Source organism: Nannospalax galili, unplaced genomic scaffold (genome assembly GCF_000622305.1).
Source record: "Nannospalax galili isolate Female #2095 unplaced genomic scaffold, S.galili_v1.0 scaffold278, whole genome shotgun sequence".
In the NCBI taxonomy this organism is placed as follows: domain Eukaryota; kingdom Metazoa; phylum Chordata; class Mammalia; order Rodentia; family Spalacidae; genus Nannospalax; species Nannospalax galili.
Genome location: NW_008347536.1, coordinates 4,022,922 through 4,048,378, shown reverse-complemented (window position 1 = coordinate 4,048,378; position 25,457 = coordinate 4,022,922). Strand labels below are relative to the sequence as shown.

Sequence of the window (25,457 nt, the reverse complement as noted above, 5' to 3'; positions counted from 1 at the left end):
AACCCAACGTAGAACTAGGAAAATGAAGAGCAACTAGAATTTTATCCCACATATGCTAAGGGAGTGAAGATGCGGATCTCTTCCTACCGGATATTTGAGGTGAAATCCCAAAATAGTAGGTGAAACAAGTTTAAGATACTCGCATGCTGAATGCAAACAAGTAAATGTTACTTTCTGTGGAGATAAGGAAAACATAAATTTTGAACCCCAAGCATTTAAAACTAAACACTATCCAAACAATATCAAGGTTTGACTTTGAGAACTCATCTCATTTTGTTTCAAAAGAAAAAGAAATCATTGAAAGTCACATTGCAGGGAAGTCCCAGGATCCAAACAAGGGCTCTTCACACTTGTTGTTGACCCCAATACATACAAAACATTACCCAACAGGAAAAAAGCATGCAGACAATAATGAGAAAAAACAAATATTTCTACCTTCTAAGAATAAAGGATTCTGTGTGTCTTTTGGGCTACTGAGAACAAGCCATTCCTATTCTCAAAACCTTCCTGTGGCTTCCCATTCTCTGAGTAAAATACTCCCAACAGCTGTTAAGTCCTGGCCTCCTATAACTATTGATTTAGTCTTCGACTTTTATTCCTTCTGCTCACTCAGCTGCAGCCAAATAGGCCCTAGAACAGAGAGAGAGAGAGAGAGAGAGAGAGAGAGAGTCTGAGTGTGTCTGTGTGTGTGCACATATGTACATATGTATGTATGTGTACATATGTGGTTGTCAGTTAGCTCTCTTCTTCCACATGTGGGTTTCTGAGATTCAACTCAGGTCATCAGGCTTGGAGTCAAGCACTTTTACTCACTGGACCACCTTTAATAAAAATGGTCTTTATTTTTTGAAAATTTCATATATAAATAAATGAAATATGATAATATCTATACCCCATTCACCCCTGATAGCTCCCCCATCTCCCCAACATGCCCCCTCCCAGAGTATTTTCTCATTTTAGGAGCGCTCACACTGGGCATAGTGGTGCATGCCTTTAATCCCATCACTTGAGAGGCAGAGGCAGGTGGATCTCTATGAGACTGAGGCCAATCTAGTCCACGTAGTGAGTTCCCAGAAAACCTCATGGAAAATTCCTTCATTTTTTTCCCTCTCGAATATCAAATTGTTATTAAAACCTACCCTGACCAACCTATATAAGCTCAATATCCTGAATTCAGATCTTTTTTTCTCATTAAGAATCAATACATGAATATAGTATGTTCTCCATTTGTTTTTAATAATTATTTTTTTGCTTCAATTGGAATATAAGACTCAGAGGCTGGGAGGAGATAGCTTAGTCAATAAGACCTGAGGTTCTCCTCTGGTCTCTGTGTATACACATACACCACCCATGCACATATGTGCACCAGCCCACACATGAATATAAGGTCTATAAAGGTAGAAAAAATGTAATAGTGGAAAACAGAAAAAGATTTATTCGGTGTGGCCACATTGGGAAGAGAGACAAAGAGATCCATTGAACCCCAAAGTCCATCTTTAGGCTCCTGAAATAAGACTGATGTTTAAACAGAAGGCCAAGGACACACACATCCAAACTGCCCTGGTCAAGGTGTGAGCCACACCACCATTGTCCCATCATTGTCTGGGCTTCAGTCTTCCTCTTATCCTGGAAGGTGGTCTGACACGGTGTTAGAACTGTGTGAAATATCTTTCCTGAAACAAATTCCCCCTCTAGATGGGTCCTTTTCCTTCTTCAGCATGAGATTCCTAGGGGAAATTTCTATTTCTTTGGGGTCCATTGTTTCAATACTGATAGATTGAGACACAAGTGTCCCTTTAGAATATAGAAATATATTTTATATCTAATACTGTCGGGAGCTATTAATCCATTATGTACATAAGCTGTGGCAGGCTTGTTTACTGAGTTTGTGTTCTGCACACCAGTACCTAATCTGCCAAATCAGGAGGAACGTGTTTATATGGAGAGCCTCACAATATCTGACCTGGAGGCAACAGTGGTAAACAAAAAGATCAAAGAAGACTTTGAAGTATTTGACCGCTCCTTGACCCTCAGATACAGGTGGGAAAAACAGCTGTTGTAACTAATTGAGTTCTTCTGTATAAAAAGGCGGAGCTGAAATAAACCGTGGCTGCAGTCTCTACTGACAGCCCTCCCAAGTATCTTTTCTGTCTCTTGTTTTTTCTTTCAATCCTCTCTCCTCCTTTCAGGTACTGTCCGTCGTGGCCAGCTGGCACTGGCAAGTGGCGCCCGGAACAGGGACCTGAAAAGTAGGGGAAAAAGTGAAGGACACCGCTGGAGAAGTTAAGTGAGTGCACTCGGTAAGATAGGGAGAAGATGGGGAAAGGAAACAGTTGCTCAGTTTTTCTAAGGATTATGCTTGGGGCCCGAGGAGCAAAGGCTGAGACTAAAGAGGAGAATCTGATAAGCAGTGGCTGCGATAAAAGTGAAACCAAACCTTCCGCTCCACCAGAGCCAGTTCCATTAGCCTTGCCACCCTTTTATGAGGACCCCCGTCTGGGGCTAGAAGAGGGATCTCTTGACCCTGAGGATGAGTCTGCCCTAGGAGAGGAGACGGTTGAGTATGATCAGGAGAAGTGTCCACCTCTAATTGCTTTGCCTGATCACTGGGAAATTGAGCAATTAAGGGCAGAGTTAGATGGTGTGAAGAATGGGAAATTAAGCAATTAAGGGCAGAGTTAGATGCTGTGAAGAAGGAAATGTTAAAGAACAAAGAGAAAAGAGTTAGGAGAGCCTCCTCTGAGGTCACCGAAGGCTGTTGCACCTCCCATGATTGCCATGGCTCAGGAGCCTTCGGCAGGAATCTGGTATCCACTTAGAACCATGAAATCTCCACTACAACAGGCCATTGGAGCTCCGGTAGAGAGAGGAGAGTCAGTGCATGGATTTCAGGTCATCCCAGTTTCTGAGCAAGTTGATCAGCAGGGCAACAGGGTGCAGTCTCATGCACCTGTGCCTTTTAAGCAGCTTAAGGAACTAAAGACTGCTTGTGCTCAGTATGGTCTCACTGCCCCTTTTACCCAGGCTTTGTTAGAATCCCTGTCCATGGATGCGCTTCCTCCTGGAGATTGGAAACAGATGGCACGTGCTTGCCTTTCAGGGGGAGATTATCTGATGTGGAAATCTGAGTATGAGGAACAGTGCCAGGTGACAGCGAATACCAATAGAGTGCAGAATATTCCCATAGATTTTGATATGCTAGCTGGTGAAGGACAATTCTCATCTTGTCCTCAAACACAAATTGTTCCTCATTATGGGGTTAATCCTAGAGGGCTGAAGCCTAACCAACTGTGGCAAATGGACATTACTCATGTTGCAGATTTTGGCAGGCAAAGGTATATACATGTTACAATAGATACATTTTCTGGCTTTATTATGGCTACTGCGCAAACAGGGGAAGTCACAAAAAATGTTATAACTCATTCCTTGACATGCTTTTCCATAGCTGGGATCCCTAACATTATAAAAACAGATAATGGTTCTGGCTATACCAGTCGGGTTCCAATGTTTCTGTTTGCAACTGGGCATTGAGCATAGAACTGGGATACCATATAACCCACAAGGACAAGCTATAGTGGAAAGAGCTCATGGTGCTTTAAAAACACAATTACAAAAAATAAAAATTGGGAGTTATATCCGCAGACACCAAGTAATCTTTTACATCATACTCTTTTCATTTTAAACTTTTTGAATTTGGATAAAAATGACCGCTCTGCGGGAGATAGAATGTGGCATCCTCAGTCACAGGATACTTACACCCAAGTCAGGTGAAAGGATCCTTTAGCTCGACAATGGAATGGCCCCGACCCTATATTGATATGGGGAAGAGGGCATGTTTGTGTTTTTCCGCAGGATGCAGATGGAGCCAGGTGGCTGCCAGAAAGGCTGGTGAGGTTCAGAAAGAAAAAGAACTAGAAAAGAATGATGAGGTGACAAACGTGGGTGATGATGATCCCACAAGTGATCTTGGATGAGTTATACTGGACTTATGTTCCTGATCCACAGTATTGCACCCTGCGATATGGGAGGAAAAAGAGATAGTAGTGACTGTGAATGACTCTTGGTTAATTGCTCAGCCGCTTTAAAATGCCTGATGATGCAAGTGGTGATGAATTTTTATTTTGGATTGGGAAGCGGGTTGCCTATTTGTTTTGTTAAAAATGATAAGTCCGGGTGTGTACAAGTAGATGACTATGTGCTTGTGGGACAAGGTGGATACTGTACCAATGTCAAAGTGTTATTGCCAAGAGATAATAGAGAAAAAAATTTTCTCCACAAGCATTTCCACCCTGTAAGCAGTGGCAGATATTCTAAAAAGGCTGAGAGCCACCTTACCATCATGGTCCTCTATCACTTCCATTGTGAGTGGTTTAGTGGGACTTGGCATGCTTTTCCTCCTGTCTTTGTTTTCATCTGGTGGCAGTCAAGTTATTTATGAAATCCTGTGGCAAGTCAAGGCAGCTGTGCATGATATGAGATTGCGCTCCCTCCACTAACAGAGGCTGGTAGTCAAAGACGGGTAAGATCTTCTGGGAGAAAGTCAACCTAAGACAGGGCATAGCTGATGGAAGCTATGTGCCGATGACAGGTAAGGCTTTGCTCTAGCAGAAAACCTAAGACAGGCACGGTCCTTCTGTCCTGGAATAGCAGGAGGAATGTGTTTACCTAATCTGCCTAATCAGGAGGAATGTGTTTATATCGAGAGCCTCACAATACCTGACCTGGAGGCAATAGTGGTAAACAAAAAGATCAAAGAAGACTTTGAAGTATTTGACCACTCCTTGACCCTCAGATACAGGTGGGAAAAACAGCTGTTGAAACTAATTGAGTTCTTCTGTATAAAAAGACTGAGCTGAAATAAACCAGGGCTGCAGTCTCTACTGACAGTCCTCCCAAGTATCTTTTCTGTCTCTTGTTTTTTCTTTCAATCCTCACTCCCCCTTTCAGGTACTGTCCGTCTTGGCTGGCTGGCACTGACATAATACCTGGTACATAATAGATCCTTAATAAATATTGGTAAAATAAATTAATGAATAAATCATGTTATATACTTTTTAAAATCTAGTGAAGTGATAAATCACCCAGAAATGAACAATTTTTGCAAATGATACTTAGAAAAAAGGAACCTGATCATGAAGGCAAAATGTTTTTCTTGTTTATTTTTCTTTTAAAAAAGCCAATCTTAGATTAGATAAGAGATCTGTCAAGAAGTGCCAGGGGGGAAGTGAGGGGAATTAGTTCATATAACACAGTTAGGGCAGTATCTAGGACTTCAGTAGAACCATACAGATGTTTGCTACTTCTCTCTGCATTACCAATCTTGATTTTATAATAGTGTTCATTCATATGCATATACTTTATATTAATATTAAACAAAGAATGTGATGCATGTCTGTAGTGTCAGCCATCTGGAGGCAGAAGCAAAAGGACTGTGAATTCTATTTCAGCCTGGGCAATGGAAAAAGTTTAAGGCTAGCTTGGAGTATACAATGATATCCTGTCTCTATGTTTTTTAATTAAAAATGAAGTTTAATATATTAATGTGCTACCCATATTTGCTTCCTTGTGATAGAAGTAAATAACTGAGCATTTACCCTTCCTACTGTCCCACCGTTGTCCATGTATGCTCCCCCAAACAAAACTAGCTGTTATCCCCATGTTCACCTTATGGTTTATCATTCCTCTGACTTAGCAATGATTGTTCTCTCAGCCTAGGTGCCTTTTTACCCATTTCTGCACATTCTATCCATCTTTCAAGGTAATAACAGTAACAGATAATGATTACTGAGTGGCTACCATGCCAAGTTCTAGTCCTGCTCATCATATAGATAATCTTGCATAATGAGGTCAAAGCCCTTAGAGGTAGGTATGACTATGATTCCTCCAACATCAAGGGGAAATGTGAAGCTTAGAATGATTGAATAACTGATTCAAGATCATTTAACATTAATGACTATCTTCTTGGTCATCTCTAAATGTCTACACTCTCAATTTTAAAAAGCTCCTTGAGATCAGAGTCAATAGGAAAATAACTGTTTAACTAGTGTTTCCTACCAACTGTATCTAGCACAATACCTAACAAAATATAGCAGCACAAACAATAAAGATTTAAAAGGAAGAGTTAATGGCTGAGCCATGATATCAGTAGTCACTAGGACGCTACAACTTATTCCAAAAACATAACTAGTTTCTAGATGCAGAAGATAGCAGCAAGGAAAAAAAGGAAGGAAGGGAGGGAGGGAGGGAGGAAAAAAGAAAGAGAAATGAAAAATACAGCTAAACTTCTCAATAAACAAATGTCAAAATGAGAGCATACTCTAAGTGACAGAGAAAAAGTGACTTTTAAAAACAAAGAGCTGGGCCTTGTGGTTCATACCTTAATCCAGCACTGTGGAGGCAGAGGCAGGCAGTTTTCTGTGAGATCAGAGCAGAGACCAGTCCTGTCTTCATAGTGAGTTCCAGGCCAGCTGGGGCTACAGGGAGACCTTGTATCAAAAAACTAAATAAATACATAAACAAATAAAAAATATACAAAATTTCTTGTTCTTAAAGAAATTTATATTATTTTAAGCAGACAAATCTTTCAGGGATGTCATTTCAGAGGGAGGAACATATTTAGAGAAGCTAAGCTACTTCCCCAAAGTGAAGAGATACATAAAAGAACAAAATTTTCAAGGCCTGACTGTAAAGTTCTTGCTCTTATTCACCAGGCAAATGTTCTTGTTTGATGATGCTAAATACTATGATCAACTGCCGCTGGGTGAGGGAGAGTGTGACTTACATATGACCATTAGATGAGCTGACTAGACTCCAGTGGACGCATTTACACTGAAGGACATTTGGGTATAAACACATGAATGAATAAGACTCAGCATGTATGGCAGAGTGCACAGGGTTCAGTGGGGGGATGAGGGGGGCATGGATGGGGGAAGGGGTCTGAATTTGAGTGGGAAATGTTGTATGAAAAGTTCAATAAAAATATTTTTTAAAGTAAAATAAGAAATGGTAACAGTATTGCTAGTCCAGTGAGAGTATCTCTAAAGGAATGAGGTAGGAATCACTAAAAAAGTGACATCAAGGATTTGAGAGGGGCAGCTAATGTTATCTCAATGCCAGAGAGGATACTAGCAGGTATGTGTGAAGGGAAAGCAACAGGTGCAGAGAAGAGAAGTGGCCAGGGTCTCAATCTGCAGAGCTCTGTGGACCACTGCAAAAAACTTGGTCTACTCGTGTAAGAAGGTGCTATAAGATTTTGACAAGAAAGTGACATGATATCAATCATGTTTCAATAGAAGTGCTAGAAAACCTCACCATTGTGTTAATAACCATGCTGTACATGCACTATTTGAAAATAGAGCAACAGAAAGTCAATCACTGAACATTACCTTGACTATCATTATGCAAGGCCAAAGTATAAGCTAAAAATTTCTAACCTCATTTCTGACTTATAGGAAAACTGATGGAATAGAAACACTGCTTCACAGTCAGAAATGTCAAAAAGCTACTGAATAGGACTGGGAGGTAATACATGCTGCATGTCTATGTTTAATTTTTGAGAATTTCATATGTAAGTACTGTATTTACATTATGTCATCCCTCCCAGTACCCTTCCAACTCCTTCCATGTCTTCTCCAGTCCCTTTCAATTTCTTGTCCTCTTCTTTGATTATTGTTGCACACACACACATACACATACACACACATGTGTACATACATTACTAAGTCCATTTAGTGGTGTAGTGTGTACCTGTGTTTAGAGCTGCCCACTTGGGATGAAATAGCCTCTCAGAGCTGGTTCTTGGAGGAACCTGATCCTCCCTCTCATGCTACATTTTTGACAAGTATCTTTAAAAGAAAACTTTTGTGAAAACTAGGCTTCACTTTATTTAATTTTTAATAACTAGATTAAGGATTACATGTCCACATTTCTTTTATCCTCCCAGCAAATTTTCCTGTAGGGAACCAGACATTAGAATTCACAATAGGGGGACTAGTACTCTTAAGACACCCAACACATGTTACTGAAAGCAAAACGATAGCATGAGTTATTACTGTTTCTTTGTGTATTGTATCTCCTTCTGTTGTGTCTTAATGGGCTTTCCCTGTATATCTTCTTAACCTTGACCTACATTTGACTGCTAATTAGGAGACCCCTTGAACTCAAGCAGGTACAGGAACTGGAAAAAGAACCATCATATGCTGGTTTATAAATACAAAAGCTATATAGTCCAGAGGAAGACTAGAAAGATTTATAAGAACATAGAGTCAGATGCAATCACTCCATAGGATGAAAACTAAAAAGCAAGTTAAGGAGAGGGAGAAACATAGCTGGAGATGTTTTAAAAGTAATCTTTAATGAGAATCGCTTCCATTTGAAGCTTCCTCCAACTGTAAGCTTCTTAGGAAGTTGCCTGGCATGACTAGGGCACAGTAGAGTAAAACAGTGGTCAGTGGGCTCTAGACAACACAAGTAAGTTCCCACCGTACCATAAGAAACAAGGAAGCAGTCAAATGTTCTTTTCTTCCTCTGTTTTATCCATACAGCCACCAAACCCACAGATAGAAATTTTGTTTAAATGTGAAAAAGCTTTGTGGTTTGAAGAAGAGAAGCAGGTGGTAGGTCACCCCTTGAACCTAGAAACCAAGTGGAAACAAATGATTGCAACTTCAAATACCACTGTAAATAAGCTATGAATACTGAAGATTAGAAAGACATCCCAACAAGAATTAACTCGCAATGATTGCTAACTGATGACCAGCACTCTCACAGTTTTCCCCTACACTTCCAATGTCATTCAATCTACCAGTAGTCTTCTTATAGCAGCTAATAAAGATTATTCTTGAAATATTTTTATTGGGCCAGGCGTGGTGGTGCACGTCTTTAATCCCAGCACTTGGGAGGCAGAGGCAGGCAGATCTCTGTGAGTTCAAGGCCAGCCTGGTCTACATAGTGAGTTCCAGGACAGCTGGGGCTACAGAGAGACCCTGTCTCAAAAAGACCAAAAAAATGTTTTTTATTAAATTTTTGTGGTTTTCACGTGATATTATTTGATAGTATTTTGATTCCCTCCCATATCTATATTTCCCCTTATTGCCCTCCCCTATTTAATGTACTATATATAAAATAAGGCCTATAGGATCTAATTTCTGCTCTCAAATGTCCTTCCATGTGAGTCCATCCACTAGAGCTAGGTTAACCTACCAAGAATCCCATCCTTGAAGGACACTGTCTCTCCTCAGCATCCATTGGTTGCCAAAATTTCCTGAGGTTGAGTTGAGCTTTCTTATACTCTTCCACATCTATGCTGGAATGTATCACCAAGCACTAGCCTCAGCACAGAGATATACATTACAGAATATCTCAGCTGTCACTGAGATGCGATCTGCAATCCAGAATGTATATAAGGTAATTGTTACCTCTAAAGAAAGAGTGGTGGAGGAAAAATAAAGAAGCAGTTGAAGGTAAAGCAGAAATGATTTGAGAAACTCAGAATTGAGTGAGATTATGGGTTTTGACCCTGGGAAGGTTTAATGCTTACTAAGATCATGGTGATTGCAGAAAACTAAAGTTGAAAATTCCTGTGTATGACTATAGTTAAGATTACTCAATGGAGAACGAACTACTGCAAGTTTTTTGCTGACCTCCACATGTGAACACACTCACACAGACACACACACCCTCCCACTCATACAGACATATATACACAATAAATACATAAGGGTGAAAAAAGATTACTCCATGACAGACACTTTGGTAGTTAATGAATATATATATGCCTTTCCCTGCAGGGTCTCTACAGAAGGGGTAGACACCTCCTTGACATTAAAATAGCAATAACAACTTGCAGTCAAATCATTTGCTGCTGACCCATCTTTAAGGAACTTAGCCCAATATTAGTTTGCCCTGAAATTTTCATTTTCATGCTGCCCTATTTTACATTTACATTGTCAAAGATACTTTCTGGAATTTGGTAAGAAGTCACAGAATGCTAAGTTAAATTTTGAATCCACAATGTAAAGTCGTACTATTCCAGTAACTAATCCCTGCTTTTGCCTCCTCCTGGGAAGCTGAAGTTGTCAGAGGTTAATTCCTTTTCATTTTTTATGCATTATCAAAGATTTTATAGGTTAGTGGATGTCTTGTGAAAATTCTTTTGATAAATAAATGTAATAGTCATTATATAGCCTTTTAGAAAGCAGTCTTTCAGTGGTATTGACAGCATGCCTCAAGTATTTTCAAAACATATGTTTTCAGAGCCGATTTACCAATCATGTAAGAGTGTCATTGTTTATTGCTTTGATAACATAGTACATTACTTCCCTTGCCAAATTTGATAAGTAATGCATTTCAGTCTCTTCTCCAGCAGCCCATATCTTACAGAAGTCCTGCCAAAAGAAAGAGGCAAGATGAAGTAGCCAAGAAGCCCTATGGTCATGAAGTTGGGAACTAGAGACCTCTCAGACTCCTTTCTAGGTTGATTTACCTTCCTTCAGCTGACTATGTGCCAAACATGCTTACATGTTGAAAGCCATCGGAGAAAAGGGAGGCTTGTGATGACTGTCCTTCTAGGGTTTATACAGTCCTTCTAGGTGTTTTAAGTAAACTAGTTTGTCCAAGAAAGGAGATACGGGATAAGATTTAAAAGCTGTAACAGTGGTGACTGGGGAGATGACTCAGTGGTTAAAAGTGAATACTGCTCTCACAGAAGGCCTGAGGTTAGTACCCATGTTAGGGGGCTCACAACCACTTGTGACTCCATTCCAAGATATTAGATACCTTCTTCTGGAATCTACAAGCACCTGTACACACCTACAAGCACACACATATATACATGATTTAAAAAATAAAATCTGGGTCTGGAGAGGTGGCTCAACAGTTAAGAGCACTGACTGCTCTTGCAGAGGACTTGGGTTGGATTCCCAGCACCCACATAGTGGCTAAAAACCATCCATAACTCCAGTTCCAGAGAATCCAACACTTCTGACCTCCAGCGGACATTGCACGACATGGGTGCACTTACACACATGCAGGCAACACACTCATACACATAAAATAAAAATAATAAATAAAATATTTCAAAAGAAAAAATCTTTTTAAAAATTGTAACAGTAAGTGTATGAACTGCATCAGCAGAATCTAGCCAAGCTGCTGCTCCTTGTTTAAGATATCTTGGCTACCAAACTCCATTTTGGCTCTGTTTTTCAATTACTACTCTCTACTTAGAATGTTCAAACAACAATTTAATTTGAATTCACTGTCTAGATATTGATCTGGAAAAACTCTTCAAAACAGAATCTTCAATTGTCCTGCTTCAGTATGCAGAGGTTCTCCAATAAGGGACACTTTCCCTCTGTTCTCACTTCCATATCCAGAGTAACAGATTGACATGACAGCTCTTCACACAGTCCACAAAGGAAAAGCAATCAGACCCACTTAAGAAGTAGACTTATGGAGGTAGAATGCATTCAAGATTTCAAGTTTAAAACACAGTTGGTCAGCATTTAAAAAATCAGACCAGTGACTTCCTAAACAATAACTGTTTTCAAGATACATGTAATAAAGCTTAAATTGAATCTGAGAAAATATTTGTCACAGTTGTGTATATGCATGTGCATGTGCTAATTTTGACACTGAAAAATAAGTTTAAATAAATCTAATATTTATGGGATTTGTTTACTCATCATTCATCCATATATTGATAGCATCTATTCACAAGCTAATTAAAAGCTCCAATATATATAGATTAAGTCAGATAATATTTTAGCTAACCACTAGGATATAGATTAGCTTTTATTATTTACTTATCATGTGTAAGTGTGCATGTGTATGAATTGTGTATAAAAGAGAGAGAGGAATTGGTCAGGACACACGTGAAGGTCAGAGGACAACTTTTAGGACTTGGCTCTCTCTTTCTATCTTGATTTTAAGAAAGGTTCTCTCTTGGCAGTAAATTCTTCTCTCTCTGCCCACCATTTTGTGGTAGACTACTGGGATTACAAACAGAAGTCACCTCAAAGGACTTTCTTTGAACATAGATTTCAGGGATAAAACTCAGGCTGTCAGACTTGTGAGGCAAGGGCCTTTTACTTTCAGAGACATCTCCCTGGCCTAGGCTAATTTTTAATAAGTGATCTTCCTAACTGATAATTTTTAAGCTATTAATAAAATAGTTCAAAGGAATTACATTTGTCTATCAATTCATGCACAAACATTTTCACTATGAAAATCTATATACTGAAAAATTACAAAAATCTAATTATTTAAGAATACAAAATAGTCACATAAGTTGACAAGAAAGGTAGAAATAGAAAAATGAAAAAGAATGTGAATAAATTCACAGAAAGGCACATCCATAGTCAACAGCCCTATGAAACAACGCTCCAATTCACCAAGAGGCTGCAATCAAAAAATTAAGTAAAAGCTGAATATCACTTTGCCTACTAACCTATCAAAAAAGTGGTGGTGTGGATGTGAGGTAAAAAGCTGCATCTCCAGGCAGTGCGGTGGAAACGCGAAAAGCGAAATCAGTCTGGAAATCCTCATTCAAACTAAAAGCATACACATTCTTGGCACCAACATTTCCACTTCTGAAAGTTTATCCTACAGAGAAAGTATCAGTCAGTTCTGATGCACACAAAGGATGACTGGGACATTAGTCATGTAGGAAGCAAGCTGAAAACAGTAAATCCCCACCAAGAAAGATTGAGCTAGCAAATTATTATACACTATACTACAAAATTATACATCCATTAAAATAAGCAACTAAATCTGTACCAAATACTTTGTAAAAGGTTCGTATTGTTTATTATTTTTATTTTATGTGTATGCATGTATTGCCTGCATGTAGGTAAGTGCACCTGTGTTGTGCAATGCACACAGAAGACAAAAGAAGCTGTCAGATCCCCTGGAACTGGAATTACCAGACAGTTGTTAGCTGCCATGTGGGTGCTGGGATTCAAACGCAGGTCTTCTGCAAGAACAGTCAGTGCTCTTAACCACTGAGCCATCTCTCCAGCCCTACTATGAACATTTTTAAGGAATAATTGCATCATTTTAAGTATGCGTGCCTGCACTAGTATGGAAAAATACATAAAAATTCATATACAGGTGTGGTGGCACAAACCTTTAGTACCAGTACTTGGGAGGCAGAGGCAAGCAGATCCTGTAGATCAAGGTGAACCTGGTCTACATAGCAAGTTGACATGGCCTGGGGCTGCAGGGGAGACACTATCACAGAAAAAAAAATCCATATATGTGTATATAGTTTGCAAAAATATTTTATTTAGTATTTTTATTTTATGTGTATGAGTGTATTGCTTGCATGTGTGCAAGTTCACCTGTGCTGTGCAATGTCCACGGAGGTCTGAACGGGCTTTGGATCCCCTGGAATTAGAGTTACAGACCATTGTTAGCCACCATGTGAGTGCTGGAAATCAAACCCAGGTCTTCTGCACGAGCAATCAGTGCTCTTACCCTCTGAGCCATCTCTCCAGTCTGATGTGTATATAGTTTGTACATTACATAAGAGTATAAGGAAAGATCACACTGTTATTAGTATGCTTTAACAGAAATGTCAATGGTAATGTAGTATAGGCAGGAAGAAAAAAATGAAAAAAAATAGAAAAAATTCAAAGACTTGCATTTAAAACTAAAAATACATTCAATAACATGCATTTATGCAAAACTCTGAATATATATACCTATGTAACTTAGAAAATTCACAAAGGGAAAATGTCAAGGGAATAAAGGGCTAGAAAAAGTATGATAGACTACTTAACTAATCTCGGAATTTAAAAAATGACAAAGCAGTACCGAGGAGGCAGAGGCAGGTGGATTTCTTTGGATTTGAGGCCACACCTGGTCTACAGTACTGAGTTCCAAGCCAAACAGCACTATATAATAAGACCCTGTCTCAAAAACAAAAGGAAGAAGAAAGACAAAGAATAGAATAAAGAATAAAAGAAATAAAGCAAAGAAAAAAGGATAAAAGAAATAAAGAAAAAAGGCAAACAGACTGGTTATGTAGTTATGTAGATTGAAAAGCAATCAGTAGTCCTCCCCAGAAGTAAAGCCTACAAATCAAAACAATGACTGGCTGGGCAAGGTATCCCCAATGGTACAACAGTGGAACTTTTATCTGGAGGTAATCAACAACTGTCCAATTGGACTTAAGACCCTCCTAATAGAAGGGAATTTATCCCTGGTATCATAAACCTAGCCAACTACCTGTGACTGTAGAGGTCACAGACCCTAGAGAAGATGCTACTCCTGCCAATTTCCTAAATTAATATAATTTATAACTGTATTCTAAATATTTACCCTTATACCCACAGATAAGTGAAGCTTTCACCCCTCATCAAAGAAGCTTCTTTTTGCAGCAGATGGAAGCAACCACAAAGACTCACCACTGGTCAAAACGCAGAGAAAAAGTGAGTGTGGAGAGTCTAGCCCCAACTGATATATCAGCAATGCAACTCCTCCATACTCAGAGAACATCACAGAAGAAACAGAGGACACATTGTAAAAGCCAGAGGACCAGATGTCTGCTGCTAGATAATACATCCTGATAGAGAAACTGCATCTATGAAATCTCAATAATATGTTTGTCTAAATAAGACCTGCATAATGCAAGACCAGTTGACATGCCAATGTGGGTAGGAGAAATTTCACAAGGTCTTAGGTCTACTGTAAATCAAAGGCTGATGAGAGAGTAAGAATCAGGTTTTTTGGAGGGGCAATTTCCTTGATAGGTTATCTAATCCCAAGTGATCATACCTAAACACGTGTACATAACAAGAAATACTATATGGACTCAGTAGGTTATGCAGATGTGTGTGTGTGTGTGTGTGTGTGTGTGTGTGTGTGTGTAGCAATAGTAATTAAAGAAGCCATGAATTTTAGAGGGAGAGGGAGAAGGGTGGAAATGTCAATATAGTACTTGTGTGTGAAATTCTCAGAAAAAAATCGAAAATTAAATTTTTAAAAAAGAAAGAAATTCATCATTCTCAGCATAAGGTTAGTTTGAGAAGAGACCCTATCTCAAATACAATAATAATAATATATTTACTCCCTTAAAATATTTTGAATGTTAAACATCATTATAAGCAAAATATTAATCAACAAAGCATAAAATGCAACAATTATGACAAAATGGCATGTGCTTCATTAAAATTGCTGTTGGTAAACAAGAATTCTAGCATCGCTTACAAAATGAATAAAGAGTTTGTATGAACCACAAGATACATAGATAGCCAATAATCCAGTCTCAATAGTTAACAAATAATTATAACACTAGGCATTAACCAAAAATATCTATTAATTTGACAAAATATTTTTTTTATTTTATTATTATTTTGTGTATGAGTGAATTGCATGAATGTGTGTAAGTGCACCTGTGTCATGCAGTGACTGTGGCGTCAGAAGGCGGTGTCAGATTCCCCTGGAACTGGAGTAACCAATGTTTGTTAGCTGCCATGTGGGTGCTGGGAATCAAACCTGGGTCCCCTGCAAGAGCAGTCAGTGCTCTGAACCACTGAGCCATCTCTCCAGCCCCCAAATTTCACAAATAATTTTAAATAATAAATTAATACTAGTTTAAATATAGGCAGATAAACCAATAGTAAGGGTTCACAGGTAGTTATTCTGGTAAGATCTATCTACAGAAAGTAGCCAATCTGTTTTAAAAGCCTTAAAATATCAATATCCTTAGATTCAATAATCTTACTCATAAAAGTCAACCTAACAAATATGAGGAAAAATCATTTGCACACATGGATCTCAACCACAGTGCTCATGGAAAGATCTAAGCTAAACTAAATAGTGAGTTATGAACTACTGAAGTTTGATATTACAGAATGTTATATACCCATTAGAATCGTTTCAAATATAGTTAATGATTACATATATATGTATATGTATACGGCATTGCTTAATGTCAAATTTAAAAGATATAAATAAAGCCCCCTACATTCTGTTGTCCTCACTGAATGTAAATATGTCTGTACCAAACAAACTGTGCTTTAATGATCCTCCTGTCTCTCATCTCCCCCTCTTCTTCCCCCCCTTGTAAACTGCTTTTCAGTCTCTTTTCCTTTTTCACATCCCAAATGTCTTTTTGTTCACCCTCATCCTTTCTCATCATCTAATTTTACCATCTGTTGGTTTTCTTTCTAGTTATTTATTACCTTGTATGTTTACTTTAACAAGAAATTCAAAATATAGAAAAAAATTTAATCTACTTCCCTATGTGCTATATATCATGCACTGTGTTTATATGCATTATATATAAATATGATATGTAACTCATAAAAATAAAATAAATATGTCCGTATAGAAGAAAAGGTACTTAAAAGTCAAAATAATTATTCTTGACTGTTGAAATTAAAATGACATTTATTTGATGTATTTACACATAGTTTCATATACTTGGTGTTTACTGATTTACAAAATCATGTCATTATTGACTTTTTCTTAAAGTAACTAAGAACATTGGGTTTCCTCTCACCCCATTTCCACAAAGTGTATAAGAAATTTCAATTTATCAAACCAAAATTTCATTGACTTGCGATAGGATTCTTATAGCTTCTAACTGATGGAGTGAGCTGTAAAATGTAAAACCCCAAACTTGAGAAATGGGTGTGTGTATTACATCCCTTCAACTTTTCTCTCACTCTCTCTCTCTCTCTCTCTCTCTCTCTCTCTCTCTCTCTCTCTCTCGCTCCCTCTCTCTCTGTCTTTCTCACTCTCTCTCTCTCTCTCTCTCTCTCTCTCCCTCCCTCTCTCTCTGTCTTGCTCACTCTCTCTCTCTCTCTGTCTCTGTCTCTCTCTCATTTTTCTCTCTCAGAATAGTTTTCATTTATTTTTTGAGAATTTTATAAATGTATAACATTTTGATGATATCCAGCCCAAACTCTCCTCTCCAGTTCTTCCTGGACCACTCCTCCAACCCATTCCCCTCTGTCCTGGGTACCTTCAGCTGTCAATTTGACATACCTGGGAAAAGGGAACCTCAGTTGAGGAATGGTCCCCATCAGATTGGCCTGAAGCTCTATATGGGGGCATTTTTTTAATTGTGGGTTGATGTAGGAGGGCCCCGCCCACTATGGGTGGTGCCATCCCTGGGTAGGTGGGCCTGGGCTATATAGAAAGAGTAGCTGAGCAAGCCAGAGGAAGTAAGCAGGTAAACAGCATTCCTTCATTATCTGTGCTTCAGCTCCTGCCTCCAAGTTCCTGTCCTGCCTTGAGTTCTTGCCCTGACTTCCATCGGTGATGGATTGTGACCTTGGAACTGTATGCTGAAATAAACTCCTTCTTCCCCAAGTTCCTTTTGATCAATCACAGGAGTGGAATCCAAACCAGAACACCCTCCCAACTTCATGTCCCTTTTTCATTGTTATTTTTAAAAATGAAGCACTGAGTCTAATTAGAGCTGCCTAAATATGTAGGAGTATGGGGCCATCCACTGGAGTGTGGGTAACCTACCAGGGGCCACACCCCTGAAGAAAAATAACCTCGTCTCTCTCCCAATAGCCTTCACCTGCCAAGCTCCACTATTGATTTCAGCTATGAACCTGGAACATCCACTAACCTCCCTTTGGTAGTTGTAAACTCAACACTAATTTATGAACTTTTGATCACTTAATCTTATCTTTAGAAACTGAGTATGCAAGTTATATTTAAATGCATATGTATTGTCATTAATAAGGTATGTTTTAGAAATTACCTTATATCTTATATTTAAAGAATTTGAATTTAAATAATTTGATGACAAAAGAACAGGAATAGGAGTTCCCTTACTTTGTTCCTACATGCCAAAGGACCAGTTCACTCATATTCTGGGAGACAGTCTCACAGTACGGAAAGCATTGCCTTAGGATGCACCCTATAGCACACCACTCATCTCTAATTACCTGTTGCACATGGAACTGCATTTTGAAATTCAAGAATGCTTAAACTTGAGTCACCTCAAATTATGATAATATTCATAATTGTACTTGCATAATTGAAAAATCATATTCAAAAAATGAATCATGCCTTTCTCATACTATATTATCTCTGGAAAAAACCAAGACATCATATGTGAAGATTGCACACATTTTACTGTTGCTGTTTATCAATACAGTCACTATCCTACTGTAATGATGACCATTACTTCTTTTGTGACATGAGTCCTAATATTATTCAGATCTTTGATAAGTCATCTACCTCTGCTGATTTTTGTAGACCATCATGGCATAGAGCAAGAATGGCAGTCTTCTCCCACTTCTGTGCAACTTGATTGGCTTCTTCTATCTTCTGCTCACAACTTTTTTGAGAATTTAATAATGTCACCTCATAAAATTCTTGAATATCTATAAAGAAAATGGCAAGAAAAAATGAAATGTGATATCATGCCTCATTAATAGTTTGTGCATGTATGTACACACAATATGCGTACAAAAATGACTAATTAAAAATTGAAATAATATGTATTCATGAAAGACTAAATGATCTATAAATCAGTTAAGCACTGACTAGGATGCTTGTTATAAAGTATCACTGGCATTGAAACAGTAAGGGACATCTCTAAAAATGATCTTTTACACACAGAAAGACCACACACACTGACAATATATAGGCAACTGGAGCTGACATCTGAGTACAGTTCAGTATGCATTCTAATTAACCTCTTGTACCAATGCATGAAGAAACAAACCACAATGTTCATAGCAGCATAAGTCTTAATAGCAAAAAGCTAGAATATTACACATTTAGTAGAAACTGTGCCTCATTTTTTTACTTTTGTCTTTCCTTGGCTAGTAATAACTAGCAAAATACTTTTGCAATACTGGGCCACGGCAGTGAGTTCCATCTGCTGGTCAGCTACCAGTAAACAACTGCTCCTCCAAATATCCTCCATTACTAAGCTGTGATTTTTGGTCAGTTAGGTGCATTACACAGAGTTTTGATTTACAGTGTTTTCAACTAATAGTGTGCACATAACATTGTTGTAAGTCCAGGAAAACATATACCTTATTCTCACCTGCTCCTTTACTTTTGACTAATTATTTTGTCATACACACATATGCACACACACACACACACACACACACACACACCTAAAAAATAAAAAGTAAGGAATGTTTTGTGAATATAAGAATTACAATCTGAGCATGGCAGCACATGTCTCTAATCCCAGCACTTGGGATGCAGAGACAGGCAGATCTCTATGAAATTGAGCACAGCCTGGTCTACGTAGTGAGTTCCAAGTCAGTGAGGGCTACATAATCAGACCCCATGTCAAAATACCAACAAAAAAAAATCATGAAGCATTTCATAGACATGTTTTTTGAAAATTGTGGTAGATTATGATTAACACAGAGACCCACAACAAATCAACATGCAGAGAATAAGAAATAGCAGAGTGCCTAGCCTTAAATGGGACATCTATAACAGACCCCACACCCCAAGGCTCATGAGCCATCAAGGAAGACAGAGTGGAACACTCAGAGAGCTAGGTATGGTGGATGGCCACAGGAAGCAGTGTTTTCCAGACAGCAGGGCAGTCTGGCAGTTATGACAGCAGTTATGACAGCATATACAAGACCTACATAAGCCTAAACCAGACAAAATCCCAGCATGGGGGCAGCAAGTAGATGTGGAGCCTTATCCCTAGTTGAGGAGCTATTGGCAACTGACAGAGGTTGGGAGAGGAGAGTCAGTTTTCTTTAAGGGTGTGACCCCTGATAGGCTGATCACATTCTAGGGGATGAACCACAGCCAAGAATACTTGGGGAACACAAATTGGACTCTATGGGCTTAAAATATTTTTTAAAGGACAGAAAGTTGAAGAAGGGTAGGGAGGGGCAATATGATTAAAATACATTGAATGGAATTCTTGAAGAATTAATACAATTATTATAATTATTATATTTTAAAATCTTTGAATTTTACACACATCTACAACTTGGTTTTGCTCTTCTCAATAAATTGTCTATGAAGCCAAGTTGAAAAATGGATAAGAACAGAAAGCAAAAGCTGACACTTGGCTGTTGGTTCACCCCCTAGAATGTGGTCAGCCTATCGGGTCAAACCCTCAGAATTTTTGATACTGTAAGGACTTGCAGGGTATTAATCTGGTTGCCAAAAGTTAAAAGGATAGAGATTAAAAATATTAATTCCAGGGAGCAAGATGTGTTTGTATGATCAGGTCTCAAATACTAATTAAAAAGAAATAAGAATTTCTATGAAGAGTTCTGTAACTACACAGTCTCATTAGAGGCTAATGGCATATGATTAAAGTCATTTTTATAAACGAAACTTCAATTTTTCTTTCTCCATCATTCTTAAAAAGATACTTTATTTGATCCAAATTCTTCCAAAATATCATCTCTAACATATTAATACATATATTTAAAAATAATTAATGAGATACCTACATTATTTAGACTGTCTTTAAAAATAATTGTATATTTAACTCAAGTTTCATTTTAAGGGTGAAAATGTTGTTTCACCACAGCATTCCCAAGCTTCCAACTTTTATGCTAGGTATATAAATTATCTAGTAAGGGAATCATATTTATCATATCATGCTAAGGATTCATATTAAAAAGCTATACTATGAAACAAAACAGATAGCAGTGATATGATAGAAAAATCTTATAGATAGTATGTCTGTGTTAAATGTGTGACTTTACTTAATTTATACCTCCAAAGGTGACAAAATGTTCAAAGTCTATTTTACTCTTTTGTCCCTTCTTTTGCCTAACTGGCTACTAGAAAAATTGAAGTAACCTTAATTAAGTCAATGATTACTAAACTTGAAAGAAATTCAATAATCAGTGTTAGATCTCATTTGGGTTAGCAAGCATTATTTCTGAGACCTGACATTTTGTCGTTTTCAAAGATTCTCTCTTCCGCATCCTTTTGTACTATTGCCCTACTCCCCCACTTTCTATCCTTCCTACTGCCAGAGTTCAGGCCCATGCCATCCCCTCTTCCCACTCTTCCTCTAGACCCAAATGCCCTTTCTCCCACAAAGAAAGCCTCCTCTCCAATTCAGTCTTTCAAGTCAAAGTTCTAAATATGAAAAGGCATCACTATAAAAACTATTCTTACTAAAATTCGGTTCAGTTGAGTGGGAAGTAAGAAACCAGGCAGCTACCATTAAAAATACAGTGTTGGGCGGGGGGGGACCAGAAGGAGGATGAGGAGGGAAAGAATTCTGCTACTTTTCTCCATTTTAGCAGCATATTGCCTGAATCTGTTTAATGCTTCTTTCTAATCCTACCATGTATTAGAATTAGCTTTTCACTCACCTTTCCACATTTCAATTTTAAAAAAGTCATTCTTTATTTATAAATTTATTTTCATTTTGTGTGTGTGTGTGTGTGTGTGTGTGTGTGTGTGTGTGTTGCCTGCATGTACGTAAGTGCACCTGAGTTAATATCTGTGGAGGACAGAAAAGAGCTTTGGATCCCTGCAACTGACACTAAGAACAGTTGTTAGCTGCCACGTGGGTACTGGGAACTGAACGTGGGTCCTCTACATGAGCAAGCACTGGTCTTAACTGCTGAGCCATCTCTTCAGGCCCTTATAGTTTTAGTTTTTGAGACTGCCAGAAACTTAGCTTAACTTCTTTCTATGTATCAACAAAAACAATTCAGGCATGAGGGGGAAGTCAAGTGACAGGAAAGCCCATAGGAATAAAGACAATGTCCTATAAAGCCATATGTTCTCTGGAATCAAACATCACTAGGCTTAGAGTTAGTAAACCAAAATGAGTGTTTGTTCAATTTAGCTTATTTGCTTTGCTTCACTAAGACTCAAATAGAAGAAAAGTTATTGAACAAAATCAAATCCCTTCTCACTCAGGACTCCAGGAAGCCTGAATAGTATTTTCTTATACTTTTGTGTGACTTGAATTTTGTTCACAGCATCTAAGACTTTTTATTTTGCACATTCTTTCTTCAAACCAAAACAGAAAAATTTGCAGTCTCAAAGGACATTCAAAATAAATTCCTCGTTATTAAAGACATATCAATTTGAGCTCACAAGTTTTAAAAAATCAGTCTATAAATTATTGCTAGATTCACATGTGAATGCTTTTCAAGCTCTAATGGTGCACATGAATCACATGGGGGTGTTTGGGTCTCAATCTGCATTCTTAACAGGCTACAAGTGATATACATAGTCCGATTTACTGGGGACACTTGACCTAACAAATAGCACCTGAGTCAGAACCCAATCTCCATAATCTTCTTTCCCACAGCTCTTACTCAATGATTTCAATACTGAGTGGATAGAGAGGAATTTATATAAGAAAAATAAGTTGATATGAGAAAAAGTGCCCAGTGATTGGAAAATAATAATAGTAACAATTTGGTGGGCATTATTGACTAAACTGGTTTAAATTAAGTTAGTTAGACCATTAGTTGAAAGGAACCATATTCATTTCTCTCCCACTAAATTATTGAAATAAAAAGTCCACTTATAGTTGATATCTGAAACAGTCTCTTTTCAGTCCAATTTCTTTTTTGTTTTAACCTAAATCTCTCCTAAAAAATAAGTTCTGCCCTCAGCAATGATGATTTTGAGACACTTATGTTTTCAACGGTCAAATGCCATGTTCAAAGAAATCTATAAGAAATGGGAAAATCTTTTAATGCAGACCCTTAAAAACTAATGTACTAGAAATATTCCGTCTTCTTCCAAGCAGACACCAGTGAAGTGACTTATTCATTTCAGTGGTACTGCTCTTTCCTCAGAAGAATGTTAGAGCTCTTCTTTGAGATTCACTTTCAGGCAGCTGATGAATTTTGAATAGTCTCTGAAGTGACAAATCTTTTAAATTTGCAGGGATATTTGATTTTTAAATAATCCAAAGCACCAGGCAAACTGAATAATACGTATTTTATAGAAGAGGGAATCTTTTGACATGATTTAAGTTATTTAGAAAACCTGACCCTTAAATTATAAGATTTTTCTTATATGACTCATTAATTGTTCTGCAATTATCTTTTAGTCACCATAAAAAAGAAACCAGAATAAAGAATGTTTAATGTGTTTACAGACTTTTTCATTATATCATAGGCAGAGATAAAAGTGATGTTACAAGGAATAATACAATAGGAATGATTGTAGTCACTCTATTTTCCACCAACCAGAAGCCTCTCTGGGAGTTGTTTCAGTTCATTTATTTTATGATTGGCACATTTGGCTATCAGTCCCCCAAGCTGTTTAATGCCAAGAATGCACTGAAATAAGCCGAGGATTTTTGTCCTACAGTCTCAAGATGATAATCTTGTAAGATGTGCTTTCTTTTAAGTCACATGTCTTACGCTTCTTCCAACATGCCTTGTCTCCATAAGGCTATTTCACACACCTGATTAAGAATTCAGATGGAAAGGACTCATCCTATTGTAGAGATACTTGTACAACCATGTCTGTTGCACTCTTTTCACAATAGCTAAGAGATGGAAGCAACTTAAGTGCCCCTCAACTGACAAGTGGTTAACAAATATGTGGTATATTTACACAATGGAGTTCTATTCAGCAGTAAAACAAGATGAAATAATGAAATTTGCAGGTAAACGGATGGATCTAGAAACTGTTATACTAAGTGAAGTAACACACACTCAGAAAAACAGGCGACATATGTTCTTCCTCATTTGTGGATCCTAGCACCAAATCCTTTTAAATTCCAGGTCCTTTTAATAAGATGATGCTATACAGCAGTCCCTTCTGCATGAAATAACTACCATCATCACGACTTCAGCTGAGCCTGATCGCTAAACATTGTCACAATTGGGCTTGTTGACAGGTGTGCTCATTCATTAAAGAAGGATGAAGCAGGGTCATTGCACCCTCACCAGAGGGTCCAGCCACTCTTCCCAGCCCACTGTATGTAATTTGGCCTTAATCACAATGGCTTCCTGGATTTGGGGAGGGCTAAAGTATAGAATCTGGGGAAGGCTAGGAAGATAAGGCATGACCCATGCTGGGTAAAGGCATTCCAGTATGCATACCCTCAGATCATACATACACCTCAGCAACCCCTCAGTTATCTCTGTATGTAAGCTCAGCAAATTCATTAGTTCCCCAGTAATACTTTAATCAAACATTGGATTGACACTGGAACCTTAAAAGGGAATAAGCATTGCTTAGCATCCCAGAAAAAGAAGTCTCACAACAGATGGAAAATCTATTTCTTAATGCTATTATGTCCCATAATTATTTTTAAAAAAAGAAATGAGAATGTAAAAGATGTTAAAAGGATATGTAAATGGAGATATTTTCCAAAAAAGACAGAAAAAATGAGAAAGCCTAAGCAAGTAATGAAGGTCTGTGTAGGTTTGTTATGATCTCTAAAGGATGAGACAAAAATAATATACACATAATCTTAAATTTTCTATGGTCATAGTTTAGTCAACTAGTTTAAGGAACAAAATATATATTTAGTCAAGGTTTATCTGAGAATATTTGGATTTTTATCCAAGCCTTATGTACATAGCACATGGTAATTAAAAGTACCAGACTGGTGGAACTAACTTTATTGGATGTTTAACAGCCATAGTCTGAGGCCTATACTAATGTGATCAGAGGGACTTAAAGGAAAGTTTTTGCCCCTTGCCCTCCAAGGTCGACTAAGTTCCAGGGGACTATAGAGAATCTCTCAAAATGTCCTTTAACTGTGGTGAATCACTTGTCCTCTTGTTCAGGAAAGACATGGAGACCCCACAAGATGGACTTGAACCAGTGTCCAGTCTACGAAGAGGAGGGTCAATTCATAGAAAACATCTCATTCATGCTTTCAAGTGAAGCCAGACATGGTTGAGCAGGACCTTTGACTTATTGTCACATAGACAGAACTTGTAAAAGAAAGGAGCCAGGAGCTCCTCCAAAGCCCATGTGACCCCCGAGGAACAGATCCTCAAATGACCTTAAGTGTAAAAATAAATTGATTTATTTGGGCCAACTGTATGGTCTTAAGCACCCTAAAGGAAAGTACAACCAAAGAGTAAAGTCATCAGGATATTTCTTTAAGAGTTCAAGGGATTACACTCACCAGACATTAGGCTTAAGTCCGTATAAAAAGTTATTTAGACAATTATTTGTCATTGATGATTTTCTTCCTAACCACAAACTGCCGCTCAGTAAGACTTCACATCTTGGTCTCCAATACTGTAGTGCCCACCTGTAGCTAAGGGGGACAACCAGCTATTGTTCTAAAATGATGGATAAATTTGTTTTCTCCCCCTGTCTAGAAGCCTTTGAGAGGGAACTGACACCGATTCTAATCACTACAACATCTATCAAAATACCTGAAAGCAAATCCTGAATCCATCCCTCTAGAGTCCAGCCTTGGAAGACAAAAAGAAAAAATGAGGAGGAACTCAATAGAGGGATGCTTTTGGAAGCCTTTGTCAAGAAATTCCAATGGACTCTCATATGAACATTTGAAAATTGCCCTGTTCTTC

General features: G+C 38.0%; 1 protein-coding gene across 3 annotated transcripts in view; it reads right to left on the bottom strand.

Annotated features, from left to right (window-relative positions):
• Dlg2 (discs large MAGUK scaffold protein 2) overlaps positions 1 to 25,457 on the bottom strand; it is a 2,328,307-nt gene that overhangs the window by 1,940,207 nt on the left and 362,643 nt on the right. For all 3 annotated transcript variants that reach the window (XM_008844185.2, XM_029568893.1, XM_008844178.2), the window contains exon 3: positions 18,205 to 18,350. In XM_008844185.2, the coding sequence (XP_008842407.2) occupies positions 18,205 to 18,350 (146 nt within the window). The remainder of the gene's footprint in view (positions 1 to 18,204; positions 18,351 to 25,457) is intronic.